Source organism: Poecilia latipinna, unplaced genomic scaffold, assembly GCF_001443285.1.
Source record: "Poecilia latipinna isolate Pla-1442-1.1 unplaced genomic scaffold, P_latipinna-1.0 Scaffold2897, whole genome shotgun sequence".
Lineage (NCBI taxonomy): Eukaryota > Metazoa > Chordata > Actinopteri > Cyprinodontiformes > Poeciliidae > Poecilia > Poecilia latipinna.
This window is the reverse complement of record NW_015115513.1, coordinates 1-24,481: the sequence shown is the minus strand read 5'-3', so window position 1 is coordinate 24,481 and position 24,481 is coordinate 1. Positions and strand designations below refer to the sequence as shown.

Genomic DNA, 24,481 nt, shown 5'->3' with positions numbered 1-24,481 from the left:
AATAAAAAACATATGAAACTTGTGTGTCTGTGTCTGGTGAATTTTTTGGTTAAATCACATTTGTTCTTCATTCAGTGGGTAGAAAATCCAGAAATTTTACTCAAGAATGAGTAATGGTACTTAATAAATTATTCAAATAAAAGTAAAAAGTACAGTGTAGCAAAAATACTCCTAAAAGTTTAGTTGTTTTTTTTAAAGTTACTCAATTATATCTAATTAAGTAAATGTAACTAGTACCCAATGCTCCATAGAGTACATTTTAAAAAAGCTTTCATTGTATTTCAGGAAAAACACTAGACATGTAGCCTTTACTTTTAAATATAGAAATTGGAAATTTTCCAAAAGTAAAACCCCTGACTTTATTACTCTGTATTATACAATCTTTAGATCTGGTCCTCACAAGCCTTTTTTAAAACCCCTAACATATTATGACCATTTTGCTTTGTAAAAATGATTTTCCCATTAAAGATGGTAAAAGTACAGCTGCTCATAATATTAGCAAAAAAGTCGTCGAGTTGGGTAGTGAATTGTTACATTTATTTAAGTAACCTTTTTGGGAAAGAAAAAAAGGTTTTGCAGGAATATTACTATTATTGACTAACTTTAAAGTTTGCTATGCCTACTTGAGTAAAATTTCTGGATACTCTATTGGTAACTTCACTGAATGATGGGCAACATTGTTTTAACCAGAAATTCACCAGACAAAGACACACACACTTTCTGTTTTTATTAAAGCTTCTTCATATTTTTTAATTGAAGGAAATAGATTTTGAAATTGAATGTGTCTTTTGCCTGATTTTGTTATTCATATTAATTATTTTAATTTTGATCTGTAAAATACCAAAATTATTCCCACTTGTATTTTGGTCTGTTTGATATTTTTGATCTCTAATCTGAGTAGCCTTTTCACCAATTTTTTTTTTTTTTTACTTTTGCTTTAATAATTTCTTTGATAGGTACTTTTTACATTTACCTGAGTAAATATGTGTTAAATTACTAGTGTTACTCTTACTTGAGTACAATTTCTGGGTACTCTACCCTCCTCTGACAGCATTATTCATCAAGTTTGTAAGTAAATAAGGAATTTAGCCCTGCTGGTTTGGGCCTTACACTCTACTTTCTGCTCCCTCACTTTTCCAAAAACTGGGCGGTAGAATCTTGATGGTGATTAAATGAACACAAGAGGACTCTGATAAGTGGTTGCTCTGGAGGGTGTCATTGCAAAGGCGGGCTGAATAAAAATGTGCATAATACTTTCTGATTTTTATTAGTAAAATAAATGTCAAAACCAATCTAAATTTTTTCTTGCACTTAATTATTTATGTTGGTGTAAAGAAACAAAAAACTATTACTTTGAAAGGTAAAACCGGAAGTTGGAGGTGTCCATTTTGGAACTTTTAACATTTCTCCCTATTTTCCCAGTATTGAACCTTTTCGGGGGGAGGGATCCTCTGCACAACTACGGCAGGATAACGGCTGTACTTTTCGAGTAGTGCTGTTCGGGTCGAGCAGACGGCAGAGTCGGAGAGAGTCTAAACGGGGAGACTCAAAAATAGCTTCCAAAGGCGATTAGCTATGACGGGAGGAAACACTGGGGCTCCGCGGGAATCTACGTAAAAATAAGAGGATGAGGAGGATTCCTCCGGTGAGTAACTGGATTTGTTTTTATGGCATTTCGCCGCTCTGCTTAGCCCCTCCAACCGCCATTGCAACGGCAACTTGGTGTTAGGAAAGTGAGTGGACGGTGTTGGTAGTAATTATTATTATTTTTTGTAAAGTGTGAGGAATCCCGAAAAGGTGCCGTTAACGGTCACTGATTTCTACGCCAATTACACAACACGCTCTGCGTGGCGTTTCAAGCTGTAGCTGTAGTGCTAGCACATGGAAAAATAAATGTAAAAAAATAAAGGAAAACACCTCCAATTGATATCGGGTTTAAGTTGAGCCCTTTTGAGGTGACCATTATAACCGGAATCCAACAACCTGACCACCGAGTCGGTGGCGGCGTGAGTGTCCGCGAGAGCAGCGAGCTTCTGCCGTCATGCCGCGCACGACTGCCCGCTGAATCACCGGAGCCATTTAACCCAACCGCTTTATATGCCTTTTATTACCCAAAATAAACAAGCCGAATTATAATGATCACTTCTGATTTATGTCACATTTTGTGCGAAACTTATCGGTGGCCTTTTCTCGTGTCGCGGTGGGAACAGATGTGAATAAAGTCAGCTAAAGCTAACACAACAGAGCAAGTTCTTGCAACAAACAAACGCAAAACTACAACGATTTCCTTCAAATTTGCGTCGATGTAGCCCTGCAGTTTTGTTTTCCACCTGTTTACCTTTGCTACCTTTGAAATATTTTTATGCAGAGATGCAGGGTTTGGCCTGCAGACACAGCTACAGTGTCACTTCTGGTTACATAACCCCAGCTAATGGTCACCTATGTGCTCATAAGAGTTGGTCTCCTCCGGTCATCAGGCTGTTGTTGAGGTCAACGTGTGGAGTTATGAGTAAACACGGCCTAAACCAGAGCCTACTTTTATTGTTTTCATTAATTCAGACATTAAAAAGTCCATTTTAGACAGAGGAAAAAGCAAGCAGCCTTCCAGGATTCCTAGACAGTCTGGAAGGTATGAAAGTAGATTTAACTATTTTCCACATCTGCTTAGGGATGGAAATAAAAGGAAATATGTGCATTTACTTTGCTCACATCTCTGTCCTCTTATTGATGCGTTTATGTGTCCATCCATCCATAACATTTATTTTTTGTTCTGTTCCAAAAGTTTGCAAGTTGGGGCTCTTAAAAACTTTGCCAAAAAATGATAACCATCTTTTTATTTATAGATCTAACATAACAAATGCAGGTTTTTAGTAGTTTTTCCTCTTTTGTTGTGGAATAAATGCATTGAATTTCCACAACAAAAGATGTGTTTTGGATTTATTTATACATGAGAGAAGAAAATGCATCTATTCTGGTTTTGGTTGCTCTTTTTTACAGTTTTACATTTTTCTTTATTTTAAAGTAGGGATGCGCAATATAACAGCACTAACAAAGGTATTGGTCAATATAAAAAAAAAATTAATAATTTTTTAAAATCACTGGGCTTTTTTATCGGTCCGCTAAATAAAATTGATCCGATATGAACAGCCAATATTTATTTTTATCTTGTTGCCATCTGTTTCTGGGCTTTTTGTTCTCCAAAGTTGTCGAAACGGCAGAGAAATTAGTATATATGATATCAGTACATATCAGTAGTCAGCCATAAGATCAATATCAACATCAGATATTGATATTAGTCCAAATTTTCATGTCGGTGAAATCTTATTTTAAAGGATTTGTCAAATGTATAATTGGCTGAATCCCATAAGCAGTTTAGTAATCAGTGCAGCTTTGATGTGTTTCTTCTAAAAGCAGATACTTTTTAGTGATGCATCGATAAATCTGCCTTAATTTCCTTAATTTTGAAAAATCTGTGATCGGCCGATACTTACATGTGCAGTCAATCTCATGCACCAACCTTATCTATTTCGGCAAAGGTCTAAAAATCAACCCATCCTCTTCTGTTCTCCCGAGAGAGGTTTGACTGACAGACCAGCCCACCAGGTCATGTTTGGATGTTTGCAGCTTACGATAGAAACCCCACTGTTGCCAACTCAACGAATTTCTTGCTACTTTTAGCAACATTTCAGACAAACCCCCCCCCCCCCAGAATCATAAGGTCAAAAGATTGTTGATCTGCGATCGGGCAGGAAACTATCGGTGCACCGCTAATGCTTTTTTAGCAAAGTTTTCTACACTGAACTGCTGCCATCTCTGTTGCCTGAACTAACTGGCAGTTCTTTCAGGACATGAAACATAAACTGGACATTCGATGAGGGTTTCTGCTGTCGTTAGAGAAGGTGACACCGAACCTCCATCTTAAGGCGGTTTTGAAAACCCAGAGGGGCTCGTTGAGTCGAGCGATCCGGCAGGCGCCCAATCAGGCTGCGGTGTGTGCAGAGCGTCCCCAGATGTAGGTTACTGTACGCTTTCAGAAATTATTACAAGGCTCTCCCTGATGGCAGCTCGTCTCCCAGCGCCGCCTTTATTGTCTGGAGGTGGTTAAAGTAGATCAAAACCTAAAGCGGAGAGCTCGTAATCACTCCTGACAGTTGCTGTGAAGCAAAGCAACTCTCTCTACTTCTATTTTTTTTTCCTCTTCCTCTTAAAAATCCAGTGGCTTTAGCTTTCCGACCCCACCTGTCTGAGCCAAACTGTAGTGGGGTATTCCCCTCTTGTGCATTTTGCTTTAATTTACCAGAAACACACCAAGTTTCCGTGGGTCAGAGACGGACAACTCCCAGCGTTCTCCAGTATTACATAATCCGCTTGTCACTCAGTCATGAGACGGCGTTGTTAGAAAGTGATGTCAGGCCATTCTTAAACGGAGGAAGTGATCATTTGAGGTTTCCTCTGTCCGCCCTCAGTAGCCATCGTCTGGCCGTGTTTGGATCTGAAAGCGCTGCTTGGCAGGATGTGAACTTGCCGACCCAGCATTTCTGTTGTTCTCGGGAAAAGTGTAGGACGGATCCTGAAGTATGGAAGCTAAACGCCTGAATCGCCATCATTTTGTTTGTCATCCATTTAATCTGCTACTTTATTTCCTTCCTCCCAGTTACTGGTCCTCACCGCAAAAACACAAAATCTTATTTTGTCTACTTTCTAGTGGAAATATCTTAGCACGCTTGAAATAAGTCAAAACTAACTTACATGAAACTTTTTAGCAAGAGATAGGCGCTTGTTTCATGTCAATAACTCCTTAATATTGATTAAAAATTACTTGTTCCATTGACAGATAATTCACTTATAACAAGACATTTTTCTCATGTTCTAAGGGAAATTGCGGATGATGAGTGAATTTACATTAATGGTCAGAACTGCAACTTCCTGTAGGGACTACGTATTTTATCCTGCTTTGTTTTGACTGTCAGAATTTACAAACTAATGTAATTACTGCCATTTTATAGCACAACCAAGTAACTATGTTTCCTTCAGTTGTTATAAAAATCCTGTATATATCGAATATGACTTAAAATAAATTTTACTTTCTGATTTGATGCCTTGAAACTCTCTCTTTCTCAAACTCCGCCTTCTGGAAGTCATCACAGCAAGGTTCCTCTATTAAAATTTTTACCAGCGTTGCTCTGAGAAGTAGCTCATATAATGAGCTCAGCAGTTCCACTAGATGTTTGCTAATTGCTGCTGGCTAGTCTGAAGGAGCTGCTCTGTGAAGCGGAAGCTCAAAAACTTGGAAATTTGCTTCTCTGAGGAGGAGCTGCGCCTCAAAGGCGGGGCTAGGTCCACCCATGCGTTTTGCACAGCTGAATGGTTGCCATGGAGTTTAAAGGATTTTTCAAACGTGCATGAAACCCTCCAGTGTGTTCATGTAAAGAAGGAAAAAAAAAAAAAAAAAAAAAAGTATGATCGAATGGCCCAGAAAAACTGTAATCACTAGTCATCCTGGGCTAAATCTTCCATGTTGCTCCAAAATCAGCCAGTAAAAGTCCCAGAGGAAATGCCTCAGGACTTCATCATCATCATCTTCATGCTGCTATTCACAGCTCGCTTTACTCCCTCTGAAAGCCTCCACTCCGTTGCCTTTTTAAGACATGTCTGGACAGAATGAAAGTGGAGTAAGAGACGGATAATTGAGATCATTTACACCTGAATTAACAATTATCTTTTTGAAGGACATTCTGAACTTTTCCAGTTTTTATCCAGATAAAAAGTTAAATCACAACAAACTTTGATGTGTTTGTTTGCCACAAATGCAAAATAATTTAGTTTTAAGAATCAGACAGAAAAGTTGTCTGTAAAAAACGTTTTTGAAGCATTTGTTTCTTTTAAAATGAACATAAATAAATGTATAGTTACTTTAGAGCAGGGGCGTCAAACTCAGTTTCATTTTGGACCAAATCGAGATCATGAATGTTCTGAAAGAGCCAGTTGGGCCAGAATGTATTGATAAAACCCGTTAAAATGTTTCTCACCATTTATGCACAGAAAATCTGCAATAAACTCTCAATTACGCATTAGTGGGAAAAAGTGCAGGGATTCGTTGATTTTGCATGAATTTCCACAAGAATTCACAAGAAACTGGATGGACTAATCGATGCAATTTGACAGTAAATGGATAAAAACTGGTTTGAATTGATTGATAAAATAATATTTAAGCACATTGTTATCTTGACGATTCTTCTTCTGAGTCCAGAGGGCCGCATAAAAAGCTGTGGCGGGCCAGATTTGGCCCCCGGGCCTTGAGTTTGACACATTAGAGTTAAAAGTTTATTATTTTTATCTTGTCATTTGTGGATGTTCTTGTCATTTGTGGATGTTCTTGGTTGTTATCAAACATTTTGCATATAACACAGACGTCAAACATTGCCATCACACTTTTTCCCTTGAAAAGTGTCAGGTTATGAAGTGTTTTCTTTGTTGTTTTTATTTCTGTATATATATTCAACTTTTTCTAAAGTGTATGTTGTCTTGAAGCTTCAAGAACCGAAGAAACTGAATCTCTTGCAGAGATTATTCCTGCGCTTTTCCTATGTGCCGCTGCAGTCATAATTTGTCTCATTTTTGTAAAATAAGACCACGTTATGGCAAAAATATAAGAAAAAACAGAACCTAATGTGGAATACGAGTCTTCTTTATGTTTGTAGATCTCCTTTTGAGTTTTTACGATCCATCTTTCTAAGCAGGCTGCTGAGAAACCCAGACTTCTCCGGCTCTCTTTAATACTTTATAAGCAGAACAATTTGCAGGGCATTTATTCTTAATTTGACTGGAGATTGTGGGCCGTCTTAAGAGTTTAAATTAACTTGAGGCCAAAGCGAGTGGCTTACTGACCCAGATTCTGGCTGCTTTTATCGGGTTTTTTGATTTGTCGGAACAGAAGTTGGAATTAAAAACATTCATTTACAGTAATGAGACTCTCAGCAGTAGGTCTGGATGCAGATGTCATGACTTCTGCTTTTCAACCATGTTTGGTTTTAGAAGGAAATTATAAAGTACACGGGAACAGGGCAGGGAAAATATTGAGAAATAAATAAAATAGCACTTCTAGCATGAGGGACTTGGTGTGTGTGAGGAAGCGAACGTGTGTTTCCCAGTCAGGAAACAGAAACAGGAAACTGTCTTGTTCTGACAGCATGGAGCTAATGAACTGTTTGGCATCTCGGTTGGTCCGAGTTCCCTCGTTGTTTATGGCCTCGTCTCATTTCATTTGGCAGCCATGAGAGCTTTTCCAGTCAGGTGGGATTCCTCACATCGCAAAAACACAAAACCTTACCAAGTATCTTTGGTTTAGCTTCTACTGCAGGGGTGTCCAAACTTTTTGTCACACGGGCCAAAATCATAAAGCCAAAAGGACTGGAGGGCCAAATAAAGCTGAACAAATAAAGGGTTCAGGTTTGTTACTGGGAAGGGATGTGTAAATTATTCTAGATCTAAAACTTTAAAAGGATTTTGCAGGTTTGTCTCTTGAAAGACATTTAGCAAATTTTCTCGGTATCAATTAGAAAAAAGAACCAAATTTAGTCAGTTCTGATCAATAAAATCAGGATTAACAAAATTTAGCCAAATTTAATAGATTAATTAAAAGCCGATTTGAGTGCACCAAAATTTGCTTTTGAATAAAAATCACTGGATAGATGTGTAAAAAGCAAACGACCTGGTTATTTAAAGACAATATGGTGATGATGCCAACATTTTCTATTGTAATATGATTTTATTTTTGGTCCATCTACATCAAACACCTGCGCCTCAAATTGTGAACAAATTTGCATCATTCTTGAACTGAGGTCAGGGGCCACACACAATCAGTTCAGGGGCCGTAAATGGCCCCTGGACCTCACTTTGGACACCCCTGTTCTAGTGCAAATATCTTAATATGTTTGAAATAAGACAAAACTAAGTTATAGATATCCTTTCTGCAAGATAACATCTTGTTATAAGTGTTTATACAATTTTTTGTAAAAAAAGGAAGAAAAAAAAAAGACCCTTGTTGCCTTGGTTACAACTCTCCAAAAGTAAAATAAGCCTTCCTGTTCTCTGTAATCCTTACTCTCTCTCTGTCTGAATGAACCGCTGTCTGGTTGTGATTACCGTTTAGAGGTGGTAAACTAGAAAAGATTTAATTTTCTGGGTGTTTTTATTTTTTGTACACAGATTCTCCTCATTTATGATTCTGTCAATATATTGATATACTGTGTCAATATATTGACAACAGTAGGGGAGGAATGTTGTTTCCTGTTGTTATATTGAAGGGAAATTAAACATGTAAAATATCCGAGAAAAAAAAAATAATTAAGACGAAAACAAAAAAAAAAAATATTGGAGTAATGAAATGTAAAAAAAAAAAAAAGAAAAATTCTACTCTTTCCAAATTATTGTGACAGGCCTAGATCTGTGTTTTTGAGTTAAGAAATATTTCAAGTTGACATGAAATTTGAAAATATTTGATAGTTATGCATTTTTGGAAGACTGGAAGATTAAACACCAACTATAAAGTCTTAAAAAAGGCAATTATTAAAAAAAACAACTAATAAATTCACAATGCTAAGCCTGGTGGGGGCACAAATAAGGCCTTGTGGCCCGCCAGGCTTATAATACACTGATATCTGTAAAATTAATTTCTTATGATGCAGTCTACACCATATTTATTGTCTACAGTCTCTACACCATATTTATTGTCTACAGTCTCCTGCTACATTCACCTTTAAAGGAAATATATTCACACAACAAAAATGGCAAACATTAATGGTGTTTTAATGAATCGGATAATTATCTATAGCTTTAAATATTAATATTATATTTTATGAGACCCAGCTGGACTCGCACATTGAGAGCAGCTATACTGCAGTGGAAGCAACTTTTGAAATTCTTCTTTCACTTAAGCCTCCAATGAGTTTACAAGTCTAAAAATACAACTCCGCCATGCACTTTGGCTGGAGATGCATTATTCAGCACCTCTGCAGAGTAATTAAACCGTAATTAGGGTTGTGCTCCTGTCTCCACGGAGTTGCATCTTTGTGTGTTTTGGGTGTATTCAGAGGGTTGTGGTGCAGGACCGCTTCGGTTTACAAGGAAAGGCTTCAGCTGAGGTCAGCGCGAGCAAAACTTTGGCTCTGTTCAGAGAATGCCAACGTTTCCCTTTGCTTTCCTCAAACTGCATCACCTGACTGGTGGATTTCAGCTTTAGACTGTCATGGAAAAGTGAACTGACTTTATCCATCCTACGGATTAACTAAGACTGATGCACATTGTTTAGTAATTATACCCTAGATGCAATAAATCAACTAATAGCATGATAAATCAAAATGAGCTCAATAATTTCCATTTGCATGATTTATTGTTTTTCTCTTTTTGGATGACAAAAGTCTTCAGTCTGGTGTTTTGGTCTCAACTAGCTGCTTTTTTTTAAGTATAATAATTTATTTGTTGCTTCTGTTGTTTTGTATTTATTTTGGATATTTGAAATGCCTTCCTGTTTCACAGTTAAATGATCATTAAAACCTAAAGTTGAGAATGTGTTCTTATACCATTATTATGCCATTACCATTATATTGCTAGAAAATGGTCTCAAAAACAACATTATTGTGTATCGCAATAACTTCTGAGGCAATTTATTGTCCAGCAAAATTTGTTATTGTGACAGGCCTAGTTGGAAGCAGTGAAAACTCAAATTACAATTTAATGTAAGCGCAAAAGAAAGCTTTTTTTAATAATCAAGTATTGTGTAATGGCGGACAAACTCATGGGAAAGACCGTCATCAAGAAACGCAAATATAAAACATGGCAGTTAAAAAAAAATCACTTTTTGTGACAGACATTTTCAGCTGTATACAATTTTGTTTATTTTTGCAAGTCTTACTGGCATCATTTAATATTCCAGTTTTCTTAAAAAGTGTATCCTCTGTTTTCATTCTCTGCAAACTATAATAATTAAAATGAACAAAACTTAAAATACTGCCATATGTATGGAAGAGGATTAGGGCCACTGGGGGATTAAAAAAAATAATAATCTGACTTTAATCTCAGAATTCTGACTTTCTTCCTCAGAATTCTGAGATTAAAATCTGATTTTTTTTCTCTCCAGTGGCCCTAATCCTCTTCCGTACATGTGTCCCTCCAATTTACTCCAACGTTTTTTGAACTAACCTATCAGAAGCTTGCAAACCCATGACATCATCATCTGGACTTTCATAAATTATTTAAAGGCACAGTAATATTTATGTGAATTATTTCTGTCATTTTGCAAATTGAAATAATTTTGGGTTATCCCATATGACCTGAAAAAAGAAATGTTTAGTCTAACTTAATGCTAGACACCAACACTTTATTGCCTATATTGGTTTTCTACTTCATTGATGAAAGTGAATGACAGTCGTTTTGCATTATTTATGTATCAACTTGCTTGCTGCGTGTTGCTTACTCAGTAGAAGAACATGACTATTTGTTCTCTGTAGCACCACTGCTTAGTGAAATAACCTGATTAATGACATTTCAAACGTGTTGCACAAACATGTTATTTAATTGCTTGCAGTCAGAAAATTCTCCTGCATCATTTTTGCAGTCACAACAATCCGCCTCCAGCTCCAGAGAAACGCTTTAGATTTAACTGCATGTCCTTAAGCAACTTGCTGTCACAAGTCCAAAAACCTACTGAGATAAACGCTCAATAAATATGCAGTTTATCACCGTATGTGGTTTTCTGTCTAAGGGGGGTAAGTTTAGCTGCAGCCTGAAGTGATTTCTGATCTGTGTGAACATGCATCATGTTCAGTAATAATGGCATTGCAGCTGAAAGCGTCCTGGGTTTGTCGTTTCCTTTGATCCTTTAAAAGTTCTGAGCCTGGCTGAAACTAGGACCTGTAAGTCTTAGAGGCCATGTGGCTGCAGAGTATCGTTTGTCTGGTGTAATCCTTGTTCGCCCCTCCTGTCCTTATGAGAACGACCCTGAAGATCAGCTCAACTCTTACTCATCTGCAGCCGCACTCACACAGTCTCATCCCGTCCCCGCTCCAAGGTCTTGGCGTGATGGAGGACAGTCTGGGCAGGTTCAGCGAGCCTCGTTTCAGACGTCAAGCCTCTTTTTCCATTCGCGACTCTGATTGCTTTGTCAAGGTCGGCGCGGTGATGGCTGATAGCGTACGAGGAGCTGCAGCGCACGTGACGAGCCAGTTGATGTGCTGTCAGTGCGAGTGTGTGTCCTTAAAGGGAAGTGTTATGTAAAATTGTCTTCTTTGAGCTTTATATTAGGTTGCTGCTTTGATTCTTTCATGCATGTTTGAGGAATCGTTTAGTTTTCTATAGATCAAACACTCTCCATCAACTTAAAACCACAGTTTCCCATGAAATCTCCAGCTGTACTTTAACAAAAATGTTAGTAGAGACAAACCTACAGATGGACCTCCTGTGTTTAAAGTAGGGGAGCACCGATTTAACGGCCAGCCGATTTATAATTGCCGATTTCCTTAATTTTGATTGATCGGCCGATTTTTACATGTGAAGCCAATCTTAACCTTATTTACCTCGGCAAAAGTCTAAAAATATTACCCCACTGCTGCCCACTCAGGAACTTTCTTGGCATATTGAGCAACATTTCAGACAAAAGAATTGGCATCGGCCAAAATAGGAATCGGCAGGTCAGGCTTTTTAAATATTGGTAATCGTCAGTCGGCCAGAAAACTGACTTGGTTTTGCCAATTGTTTTGTTCTGGACAGAAGATATTGGTTGTGAGTCTTTTGGTTTTTGTGTTACTGGTGGGTCTTCTGTGGGCTGGACCTGCTGGGCGGCATTCCAGTCCTCTTCCATCAGGTAAGCTGGTAGGAAGTTGAAGCTTTTGGCTCTCTGGTGTTCATCCATCAGTTTCTCTGCAGCATTTTGCTCTGAGATTCTGGAGTTTGGAGACTCCAGTTGAGAAGAAGCTGTGTTTCCATTACAAATATGGGCAAAAGTTTGTAGATATCCCGTTAATGATTAAAAAATAAGATTTTGCAATTGTGGTGTTTCACTTAAATAATAAACACAATTAAAATCACAGGTGAATAAGTTTGTTTGTGTGATTTTTAGAAAAACATGACATGCTGCCATCCTTCTACCACTTCCTGTCGTCTTCTTCGTCTTTTCCATCAGTAGTAACATCCGTCTGTTGATCACATGGCTCCTGTGATGTGAAAGAAATGTTTCTGTTGATGCTCTCTGTTAAAAATCAACAATAAGAATCAGTGTTTCTTTTGCAGTCCGTCTGCTGTAATACCGTCTCATCCTAGAAACCTCAAAATCCTTATTGGAAAATGTGAGTTTTTGGTGAAATCATTTTTCGTAATTCCAACTTGGGCAATTCTGTGGTCAATGAAAACACAACCACTGAAATTTAGATGTACCATAATGTCAGAACCAAATATTTTATTGCAAACCTAATTCTAAACCTGTGAATATATGTTTTAACTGTTGTAGAGCTGCATGGTGCGGTAACATTACTCATATAGCAGGTTTGGCAAACAGCTGCAGGTGTTGCAACAAGAGTTGAGGAAGATCTGTAAAGGTGTTTTCCTCCCTCAGGTGTGGGCGCTGGGCGCTTGCCAGACTGGGTGAAGGCAGAACCGCGAGCTGAAGACAAACCCACCGCCCGGGGCTGCAGAGTAGGACCTCCGTGCAGGTGAGCTTCTCCATTTAATTCATTATTGTTTAGCCAGGATTGTGTAGGGAAGTGCAAATATAGTTTCCAGCCATAAAACTGCCTGTTTAGAGTAACTGTTGCAGTGTTTTTGTCTGTGATGCGTGGCAACCTAGAAAACAGAGGATAGTTGGTAGAGTGAGTATTAACTTTAGCTGTAAATCACACAGAGATATAGGTTTAGCAAAGCCATTTTACTTTTAGATGAGTTCATTCTCCCTCCACAAGCAGACTAAGTCATAAAAGGTCACAAACATTTAGTTTTCTACAGGATATTAATGGAAAATTTAGTGGGAAGCAGAGCTGGGTGATAGATGGATCCTCTCGACTAATTTCTTTTTTCTTTTTTACCAATGTTTGTTGGGTTTAAATAGTTCAGAGTGATGTCAGCACGCCCAGAGCCGCCATCTTTCTTGACGAGCGTGTTTTACAGCTTCTGTTTATTTGGACTTTGAATTCAGGCATACTCTGCTATGAAATGCAAGGGTCAGGATAGGGTTTTCATGTATTTATTTTTTATAGAAAATAAGGTTATTGTGATACAGGAATAATGTTGAAATAATAACGATGATGCACCTAATTTAGATTTTATTATTGGATAAATGAAAAGCAAACAGAAACCAAGGTCAACACAACGATACAAAGAACAGCACACAGAATATCCATCTGTGCTTCAGTCAGGAGTCATTTAGACAAAAAAAAAGTTTAAACTGGGATTCAAATTATGTTTTGAGTTGTTTGGATCTAGACAGTAATTTAAAATACCAAACCACAAAACTAGAGGAATCTATGACGTTATGATTTGCTGATTTTGTGCCAATTTTTTTTGCTTATTTGATGAATCATCAGACTGATTGATTACTAAATTTAGTTTTGGCTGCATCCCTCATCCACGCACATTTCTCTTTTTTTTTTAAAGATTAAATCGGTGACTTGGTGAACTCCTCTCGTTGGCAGGTTCACGCGGCCGTTGGCAAGGTGGAGCTTCCTGACCCATGGAGAATTACTTCCAAGCCGAGGCCTTCAACCTGGACAAGGTGCTGGACGAGTTCGAGCAGAACGAAGGTGAGACGCCAGGTGAAGGGCGTGGAAACGGAAAACAACTGAGGTGTGCAGGAGCTTCCAGCCGTCACAGCTGAGTAACACTTCAGGGAAGTGATTGAGGCCGCGCGGCGAGGGAACGGCACTAATTGGATTTGCTTTTTGCTTGTGGGATTCAGTAAAACTGTAATTGGTTCAAGACAAGACGGGCGTCCTTTTTTTGGTCACTTAGAATAAGCAGGGAATCGAAATTAGAGGCTTTCTGAGAAAGTTGCTTTGCAGAGTTTATTTATAGTAAGTGCAAAGTAAACACTGCAGTGCTGAGCTGTGTGTTTGACAGACTTGGCTTCCCTATTGTTGAAGAAAGGCGGCTGTTTTGTGGATTTATGGAAAATAACCCCAAGAAAAGAAAGTGCTGAATAACAGACACAGGTGCTGGGAACTCGGTGTGTGTTTTGGCTGAAGGTGCCGTCAGCCAGAGATCCAGCCTGCCAGATTAACTTGGGGTGTGTGTGTGTGTGTGTGTGTATGTGGCACACACTGAAAGAGCTTTGCATGAATTCCTGTGCAGGGAGGAGATCAGCAAGTAGTAAATAACACAGCAATGCGAGCAAATCATTTTAGATGTGCTTCAGAAATGTTTTATCTCACGGTGAAGCATTCACACCTTCATTTTTCCGTATCCAGGATTCCTCCCTGGAGCTGCTGAACCATTTAACCCATTTTCTCACAATTTTCCAGCTCATTCACACGCCGATTTTCCAAACTATTCTGACCTCATTTCTCCGTTTGGTCAAGCCATTTTTAGCTCTCTGATCACCTGGAAGTGTGATCATTTGTAATAATTGTGGTTTATAGTTTCTTAAAACGCAACTTTGTCAGACTTAAACCACAAAAAAATCTTAAAATGTTGCATGGATTCAGCGCCCTTTATACCTCAAAGATAATCTTATCTACTCTTCAGTAGATAAGAGTTCAAATGTGTCTAACTTTGTGTATTAATCACAACTGAAAAGATGTGGCTATTCACCTGGACCTTCTGGCCGATGACCGGTCTTTAAAAAGCCAGAGCTGCTGATTACGATTTTAACCAATAATGATTCTTTTTTTTTTTTGTCTGAAAAGTTGAAGTTTAGCGTTGAGTTTAGCGACAAAGCCACTAAACTGGCAAAAGTGAAGTGACTGCATAGTGACGGTTTTATCTGAGAGGCGGGTCTGTCGGCCAGCCGTCTCTGCTAGCAGAGCAAAAGGGGACAGTGGGTGATTTTCAGATATTTAGGTGATTAAGATCGGTGCATGAGGTTGACCGATCTACCAAAAATTAAGGAAATATGGTCTGATTTATCAGTGCAGTTCTAGTCGGAAGATAAAAACAATTAGAATTTCAGTTAAAAGTTTGCAACAAGTCGCATAAGAACAGAGCAAATGTGGAAAAAGGAAAGTTAAGAGATGAACACTAAACTTTTGGCTGACAAGCTGAAAGTTGTTGAAGTTTGAATATCTTACAATCACAAGTGATGCAAATATTTTTACATTTGAAGCTGCAGGTGGAAGTAAAGAGTTTTTTCGTTCTTTTGCAGATGAGACGGACACGTCAATTCTCTCGGACGCCAAGTGGACGCAGATCCTGGCTCCGCCCGCCCACATGCTCTCCCTGAACCCCGCTCTGGCCCACGCAGACATCAGCCCCCGGGAGAGCCCGCTGCCCTTCAAGACCCTTCCCGACCCGTCCAGCGCCTCCTCAGGGCCCGACCCCAAAAGGCCAGCGGGTCCCGAGCATCCACCCTGGGCGGAGGAGAGGCCGGCGGATGTCCACAGCCCGCCTCTCCCTCAGCCCAACATCGGCAAGCTGGTGGGCGCCGACGACGTCTCACCATGCGGCGTCGTGGAGAACGGCTGCACAGGAAGCCCACAGACCGGTTCTCCTGCTGAGGTCCAGCTTGGTAGCGAGGAGGAACCTTCATCCGTGGGCGGTGGAGGCTCTCGCTTCACGTTTGAGATGGGGTTAGCAGAGGAACGGACTCTTTCTGAGGATAATCCTCCACATGTGACTCAGAATGGAGGAGAGTTGAAAGATGAGAACCGTTCTGCTGTTTTGCAGGACTTTGAGCAGGAAGGAAAAAGTTTAGATTCGGAGGAGCTCGGAGGAAGTGTGAACGGGAGTCAGACTGTCCAGGCAGAGGTGGAGGAGAACAGTTTGTCTCCTGATGGCAGGGACAGAGCACAGGACGAGGAGGAGGAGGGGAGAAGAAAATGTGCTGAAAATGGACAAACGGAGCAGAAAGTTCGAACAGGAATCCTTCCCAACGGTCTGAAGATGGAGAATGGAAGCAGCTTAAAGGTCAACGAAGCGGCAGACACCGAGGACTTTTCTCCGTCTCCCGTCCCGTCCAAGGAGGACTCTGTGACCGAAGAGAAGGAGATGGAGGAGAGCAAGCAGGAGCTGAGCGACGGCGGAGCGGCCGGGTCCGCCGGCGCCCAAACGAAGCTGAACAACAGCCGGCTGCAGCCGGTGAGCGTTCCCTACGGAGGAGCGCGGCCCAAGCAGCCGGTCAGCCTCAAGCTGCAGATCCCGCAGCCGCTGTCCGGCCAGGTCCAGAACCAGCTCGGCGCCAAGAACAAGAACATGGACAGCATCTGCCGCAGAGGCTCGCCCACCGACCCGGCGCCGGGCGGGACGGGCCAGAGTTCGCTCAACGGAAACGGAGGAACCCGCTCTCCGTCGCTGACGGCGTCCGAGAGCCCCGACAACGACCTTCAGGCCGGGCAGCAGGGGGCGCTGTGCAGGAAGGCCGCCAGCTTGCTGGGGGAGGTGGCTCCTGTGTGGGTGCCCGACTCGCAGGCCCCGGTCTGCATGAAATGCGACGTCAAGTTCACCTTCACCAAGAGGAGGCACCACTGCAGGGCCTGCGGCAAGGTCAGCGCTGCTTTAACTCGGTTAGAGGCGACCATGGGAGACTTAAACATCCACTTTCATCATGCACAGCTGCTCCTCTAAATACCAACTCAAGTATACAGACTGAAAAAAAAAAACATTTTCTGAAAAATAACACAGGAATAAAGCCAAAACTCCTCAAGTGGCAGTTTTAGCTTCGCCTGGTTCAGATTCTGTAAAGAAAACGTCCCTTTAAACTTTTATTTCTACCCAATTATTAATTGGTTACTCCAAATAATAGTCAATAGATTAGTAATATCCTATATTGATGTTACTTAAAGCAGAAAGTGGTGAGTTTTTTACATGTTGAGTGAATATCATTTGTCTTTTGCTACAAATGATCAAATGTACACTAACGGGATGCTGTTTAGGCAATAAAATAGTTATTTACTCATTTAAAAAAGTATGTATAATTTTGTTAAAAAAAAACAAAGAATTAAGTAATTGAATGAAAAACGTGACAATTTTTATGTCCGATTAATCAATAGAATAATTGCTAACTCAAATGGCCGCTGGTTGCAGTTGTACATCTCTGGAAACGATGAAGAGCCACAGCACTGATCCCCCTGAAAACCTCCTGGTTACTCCACCAAACATTGATCTCTGAACTCTTCCTGAGTTAAAACATTATTATTGTTGTTTCTATATGAACATTAACTTGTTTTCTTTGTTTTTTCTTTGTTTTCTAAAAGCTCTGCATCTTTTTCATAATTATGAAAAAGATGCAGAGACGCACAGAGACTGCATCTTTTTATGAAAAAGATGCAGAGAAAAAGATGTTTTTATTTGCATTTCCTGCAAATAAAAACTAAACTTTTGCTTGGAATTTCAGAGACATGTTGTCAATAGTTCATAGAAAAGAAAACAATTTCCATTTTACTCATAGACCTATAAAGAGTAAAATCAGAGAAACTAATCATTTTAAATGGTCTCTTAATTTTTTTTCCAGAGCTGTATTGTAACCTAAAGGAAAAAAACTAAATAATTAGCATAGGGAGAGGAAATTCAAATTGGATGCACTTTGTCAGTCGTTATTTGTTTGCAGCCTGCGCAAGGCCCGCCCCCGCATGGCGTCCGCGCTGCTGTAAATGCAGCATGCGGTCGCTGACACTGCACTGGATAACTGGGTGGAGCGCTGCTTAATTTCCCAAGGTGGTAAACAAACACTGTGGCTCTGCCAGTGGAGCTGGGAGGAGCCGGCGCTGCAGTAATAGTAACACCTTGATGGCAGCTGTAAACAGTAGATGCAGCATTATCGTCTCAGGAAGGTCAAAGGTCTCAGTAAAACCTTGCAGCACACAGGGGGCTCTGGTTTAGTTTGTGAAATGTTTATTTAAAGTGCAGTGTGTGTGTGTGTGTGTGTTGATGCAGTGTTGGTCTCTTTAAGGTGTTCTGTGCAGCGTGTTGCAGCCTGAAGTGTAAGCTGCTCTACATGGACAGGAAGGAGGCCCGCGTTTGTGTCACCTGTCATTCTGCCCTGACTCACGGTGAGCAACAGTCACGCTTATCCGTTTGGCTTTTTCACATTTTGTCTCATTTCATCACAAAGTAATGCTTAATTAGGGGTTAGAAAGCAGAAGATGCTCTGTTTTCAACATTTCCTACAAAGAAAAACTGGAGAAGAGAATCTAATATTTGCAAAAAATATATATATATATATATTTGCCAATACTTAACCTCATACCCACTGGTGGGTAAAGTACTCAATTAAGACTAGCACTACTTCAACATACTTTTATTTTAGTAAAAATAATATATAGCCATCCAAGAAATTACTTAAGTTATAAAAGGATTTGGTAAAAAGGCAACTGAGTGATAACGCATCAATCATTTAATATTTAAACATTACATCATCAGACGGACCAAAGTATAAAGGAAAATTTTGGTATTTTAAAGACCAAAATGAAAATAAATCATATAAATTACAAAATAACATCAGACAAAAGTAACATTTTTACAAAATCAGTTTATTTCACTATAAAACTCATGAATCTTTAATGAAAACTGCAGGTGTGTCTCTCTGGTGAATCTTCTTTTTCATTGTTTATTTTATTTTTTTATATAAAATTAAAAACATTACAGACAAATTTGTGCGTCTTCAGTCAGAGGCTTCATCAGATACACTGTAGTACAGACTGCTACAGGAGATCCTTCCTGCCCACAATCATCAGTATCTTCAACAACTCTTTATTCAAACCTGGATAATGAGTTGACGTTTCATTTTAAAACTATTTTTGAATACTTCAAAAATCTTTCCACCCCACAGCATGGTGCTTCCTCCACCATGTGTCAACCATGATTTCATTTAAAGCTACCAGATTTACTGGGAATGAATGACCCTAGCTTGTGTTTGTCTGTTGTTCATTTTAAATCTCAGTAAAATGTGTTAATATTTGTGGATGTAATTTGGCACAATAACAAATTGATGGCTTATGGCTTCTTGACATCACCCAAAATTAGAGGAGAAATCAATAAATTACAATCAAAAATCAGATACATCAGATATCTAAACATGTCGATATTAGTCTAAACAATAAATATAACAATACATTTATTATTGTTGGATGTTTAGAAATATCTAGCTTATTGCTGGGTTTCAATAAGCGAAATTCAGATTGCGGGCCGGAAGTGGATTTCTCCGGTTCAAAACAAAGCAAAGTTGATCACGAGTAGCTAATTCCCTAAATAGGCTGAAAAAGCCGAGGCATCTCGAAAAAATACGCATATATTTAGGATATGCTCCGTATTATCTCGGTAAAAAAGACTTCTCTTATAATCTTGAGGATTTACCCGCATCGAGGCTGTCCACTAACTACCTGGAGTTGCAGACCTCATATTATACCACGAGCCAGAAGAAAGATTTCAAAAGCCTGGAAAATACAATCATTTAGTTCCAAGTTGGGTCAAGCATTTAGGATAAAAATAAAAAAAAACATTAGATGGCTGTCGACTTGTTTCTGCCAGGTGAGTAGTGAATTGTACTATTTTAAGTAATTAGTCTATTATAACGATGCTATCGCTAACAACGAACTAACTATGTTATTTCTATGAGCTTGAATCTCCTGGTAAATAATTTATTTAGCTTCTGTAAACCCAAATTTTTTTGCTGGAGTTGTACGATGATGTTGAGTCGCTGTAGGAAGCTGGATTCAGGTCCAATGTAGGTCAACGATTCGCACCGATCTACTGAAACCCCCGTGTTCGTGTCCAGACACGAACCGGGTATGGGAATAGTCACAGCTCACGGTGACTGGCTGGGTATGTTACATTTCATTTATTTAGCGGTTTTTTTTTTTAAGTATGAAAGTCCCACTGAATAAACATATTTTCTGTCCGTGACTCGGCACTGAGCTAGCTGCTAACAATATTAGCACTCTGAGGACAACCACGCTAAGGGCATAAAAGTAATATGTCTTACCTTACATATGAATGCTTGTCTTTCTAAGTAGCTGTCCAACAAAACATCTAAAAATACATTTTTAACGATGCGATCGTTACCTGTTAGAAAGTGGCGCTGCAAACTCTGGCATTGTTAGTTTCCGCACCTCCTATTTTAAGCTGTAGATTGTTGATCCACTTTTCTCCTTATTTATTTATTTTTTTTGTAAATCTTTTTAAAATTAACTCCCTTGTGACCAACTACCTTCTTATTTTACCTTTGAAACACGAAAATGTTTTATCTTTATTTCTATCAGAACGAGATAAAGAAAAAGAAAATGCCTAAAGTCAGGACTCAGACTTTAGGCATTTTGATGCTGGATCAACAGAAATAAATGGGCCGCATTTACTTCCGGCCCTCCATCTGCATTGGGTGACGTTGGTGCTACGTCATCCGAAACCCAACAATTGCTTTATATTTATGGATGTTGTGTTCTGTTGCCGTCAGTTCCATCAGCGGAGACGCCAGCTACTGCAGTCAATCAGAGTCCAAACCCGAACAACCCGGCAGAGTACTGCTCCACCATCCCCCCCCTGCAGCAGGCGCAGGCGTCTGGGGTCCTCAGCTCGCCGCCTCCCACGGTCATGGTGCCCGTGGGAGTCCTGAAGCAACCCGGCAATGAAGGTGCGTTCCTCATCAGCAAGAGAATAAGAAGCTGTTATTTATATCCTTTTGCAATGACATTCTGTCCCAATAGATGGAAAAACCAACAACTGGGCCTGAAATTAATGTATTTTTTTTAGGGCACAAACGATTAAACGCAATTAATCGTTTATTAAAATAATCATTAAGTGATTTAGTAATTGGTTAATCGTCATCTGGACTTTAAATGATGCCATTTGCTGAAAGAACATAACAAGAGCAGTAATTAAGTCAAAACTGTACTGAAAATATATAATTTTTATTAAAGAAAAAGGAAGAAAACCTTTTTATGTTCTACCAAAACCAACATAAATGTCATAATTTTAGCTTCACTTGATTAAAATGATCATTTAAAAAAATCCTATTGCCTTTTTCCCTCAAATTATTAATCAGTTTATCAAAAATAAATTGACTAATAAACATATCAGCCCTACGCTGTATTGATAAACCAAAGCAGAAATTACTGAGCGTTTTACATGTTGATGTTGGAGATATCTATTTTTTAGCTTTGTTTTCTATAAATGAACAAGCATGTTATGTTATTGCATAAAATATTTATTTTCTTATTTTAAAAATAAGTTATTTGCAGTTGTTATACATTACTAATAACGTATAAAAAAAAGGTGGTTAAATGAAAAATGTGAGCTTTTTTTTTTTCAACCGATTAATCGTCAGTGTAAGAACAATTGCTTACTGAAACAATAATTGCAGCCCTAAAAAAAGATTTTATTTTTTAATAATGACCAAAAAAATATTTGATCAATCACTAAAATAACTGGCGGATTAATCGCTCTGATATTGTTTAAGTTCTCTGTTTGTTTCCTGTTTAGGCTCCCTGTCGCGGGACCAGAGGAGGGTTTGGTTCGCCGACGGGGTTCTTCCAAACGGAGACACAGCAGAGTCCTCCAAGCCGCCGTCCTCCGGCTCGGCGTCCTCGCAGTCACGGGTCGCCTCCACCTGCTCCAACAAGTCCGCCACGGCGGAGGCCCCCGTGGCGAGTTCGGTACGAAGCGCGTGTAGCCCCGACCTATGCTACTAGCTTAGCTCAAACGGATGATTAAAGGGAGTCGCAACATTTTATCAAGTGTTTTAGCCTAGATTCTAGTGCACATAGTTCAGCACACTTGGAATAAGACAAAACTAACTTACAAGTAACTTTTCAGCAATAAATAGGAGCTTGTTTTGAGTCAGTAATTCCTTAATGTTGATGAAAGTGTAGCATTTCCACTGGCAGGTTATTTCACTTATAACAAGACATTTTCCCATGTTATAAATGAAATAATCTGCCAGTGGAAATAGAACTTCTATGGGTTAGTTTTCTTATTTCAAATGTTTTACGATATTTGCACTAGAAACTAGACTAAACATACTTGATAAAAATGTATGGTTTTGCAGTGAATGAGCTCTTTACTCAGGAAATCCTGCCTCCATAACCGACTGTAATATGTTAAACATGTTAAAGTGAAGAGAATTATAAATGCTACGGCACTAAAAAGCTTAATATTGAGACATATTGTGCTTGGTTGGACCATTAATGAGACTATGCTCATGTAAAAGTATTCCTACAGCAAAGCCTTTGTATTTGTTTGGAGTGAACAGCTTCTGAATACCAGCTGTCCCAGTGAGTTTTGTTGCAGAAAGCAATAAATTTCATGTGGCTCAGCCGAGAGACGTTTCCTGCTCAAATTATCTCAAGTGACGTTGCATTAGGTAATCTAATTCTAGCCAATTTCTGGCAAACTGGCCATGTGGCGGTAGAAAGAAACTCAGTGGAGACGAGGGAATCAACAGAAGATGCCAATTAAGCTTCACACTAAATGTTTTTCTTCCACTAATCTGAACTTGAAGCTGCTGGGGGAAGTCTGGACTTCTTAGGCTGCTGCCTCTGCGACCCGACCCCAGATTTAGAAAACATTAGGAGTGGATTTATCATCCACTGTCCTCTTCTGTGAGAGCGGTTTGACTGACGGAGCGGTTTGACTGACGGAGCGGTCATCAGGTTGTGGCTGCATGTTTGCAGTTAAGAACAGTCACTCCACCGACTTTCCTGCCACTTTTATCAATATGTCAGACAAAAAAAAAAAAATTGGTATTGGCCAAATTCAGAATTGGCAGGGCAGGCTTTTTATCAATCAATCAATCAAATTTTATTTATGTAGCACATTTCAGCAGCAAGGCATTTCAAAGTGCTTTGCATCATAACAAACACAAAAACACAGAGTCATGCAACATAGAATCAACAATCAAAACATTACATTAAGTTAAATGCCAGCATTGAATTCATAATTGATTGCGTTTCAAATACGACTCTAAACAGGAGGGTTTTTAGTCGGGATTTAAAGGAAGTCAGCGTTTCAGCTGTTTTACGGTTTTCTGGAAGTTTGTTCCAGATTTGTGGTGCATAGAAAATGAATGCTTTTTTTTTTTTTAAAGATCAGTAATCTACAATCAACCAGAAAATTGCAATCGGTGCACCGCCTTCATCAGATCCGTATTTATGACCCCCTATCCAAGTAGCCCAAAAAAATCCAGTCTGTGTTGTTCGGAATGTCATGAAAAGGTCAGACAGAGGTCACATTCGGGTCACTTCAGGTGTAGCCTAACGCCTCCTCTCCACCCTGCAGGCGGCCCAGACCCCCGTGGCGCCGGCGGGCAGCCCCGTGGGCAGCTCCCTCAGCCTGATCCCGGAGGACGGGCTCCCTCCCATCCTCATCTCCACCGGAGTCAAAGGAGGTACGGGAGGCCACATCACAGGTGCTTGCCTTCATCCTCACCATTCTGCTGCCTCCTCATTGCTGCTGTGTTTGTGTCCATTTAGTGTGCTCCTCATGGCCTTTGTGTCACCGCTCATGTTTTGCACCACTCATTGCCAACAGAGAGGGGAGAAGCTTTGTTCACGGGAACGCTGAGGCGATGCTTAAACGATGTCGTGGAAGCTGTTGTGTTTGTTCTAACCAGAGACAGCAGGACTTTGAATCTCTGTCTCGCTCCGGCTGGTTTCTTCCTGTTGACCTGACTTTAGCGCTCTGAATCTCCCGCAGATTACGCCGTGGAGGAGAGACCGTCGGAGATCGTCCTCATGCAGCAGCTGGAGGAGGGAGGCCCAGACCCCCTGGTGTTCGTGCTCAATGCTAACCTGCTAGCCATGGTCAAGCTGGTCAACTGTGAGTCATGTTTACACCCCTCTGTTACACATTTATCAACCAATCAAGTTTATTTGTGCAACACATTTCAGCAGCAACAGTCCAAAGTGCTTTACATCATAAAAACACATTCTTGATTTAATATACATACTTGTTTTTATATAAAATAAAACTAATCCTTTTTGTGCAACGTTACAAATCAAACCAGTTCAAATAAAACTAAACTGAGCAGCACTGAAAAATCTGGAAGACATGACTGGATTTCACTTCTGCTGCACATTTTCTTTCTGTTCAGTCCAAACGTTTTGTAAACGTCTTCCTTGTTTCTTGGTAAAGCAGCTTTTGTTTTTCCTACTGCAGAGTGTCCGTGAATCATTTAAAGTCTTAAATTCGTGCAACTAAAACATGTTAAACATTTACAAAAAGTAAGTATGTCTTTATTTTGTTAATTTTGTCCTGACAGGACTATTTAATCTTGTATATTCTTTGCATTCTCTTTTTTTTGCAGGTACTTTTCTGTCAGGCAAAACTTTGAGTCGCACTCAGACATCATTGCATC

The 24,481-nt window shown here is 39.7% G+C and overlaps 1 protein-coding gene across 1 annotated transcript; it reads left to right on the top strand.

The window, feature by feature from the left end:
* The first annotated feature begins 1,400 nt into the window (after positions 1-1,400).
* On the top strand, positions 1,401-24,059 carry LOC106939517 (zinc finger FYVE domain-containing protein 9). Its single transcript, XM_015021921.1, has 9 exons — positions 1,401-1,645; positions 12,608-12,704; positions 13,680-13,787; positions 15,344-16,680; positions 18,086-18,185; positions 20,585-20,761; positions 21,610-21,782; positions 23,404-23,512; positions 23,821-24,059. The coding sequence occupies exons 3-9, from the start codon at positions 13,718-13,720 to the stop codon at positions 24,057-24,059; spliced, it is 2,205 nt and encodes a 734-aa protein (XP_014877407.1). The 5' UTR covers positions 1,401-1,645; positions 12,608-12,704; positions 13,680-13,717.
* Positions 24,060-24,481: the final 422 nt, after the last annotated feature.

Bases quoted from the DNA above. Each gene is read 5' to 3' on its own strand.
- LOC106939517 (XM_015021921.1), top strand. From the start codon at position 13,718: ATGGAGAATTACTTCCAAGCCGAGGCCTTCAACCTGGACAAGGTGCTG. The intron at 16,681-18,085 runs GTCAGCGCTGCT...GGTCTCTTTAAG, and splicing joins ACTGCAGGGCCTGCGGCAAG to GTGTTCTGTGCAGCGTGTTG. The intron at 18,186-20,584 runs GTGAGCAACAGT...TGTTGCCGTCAG, and splicing joins TCATTCTGCCCTGACTCACG to TTCCATCAGCGGAGACGCCA.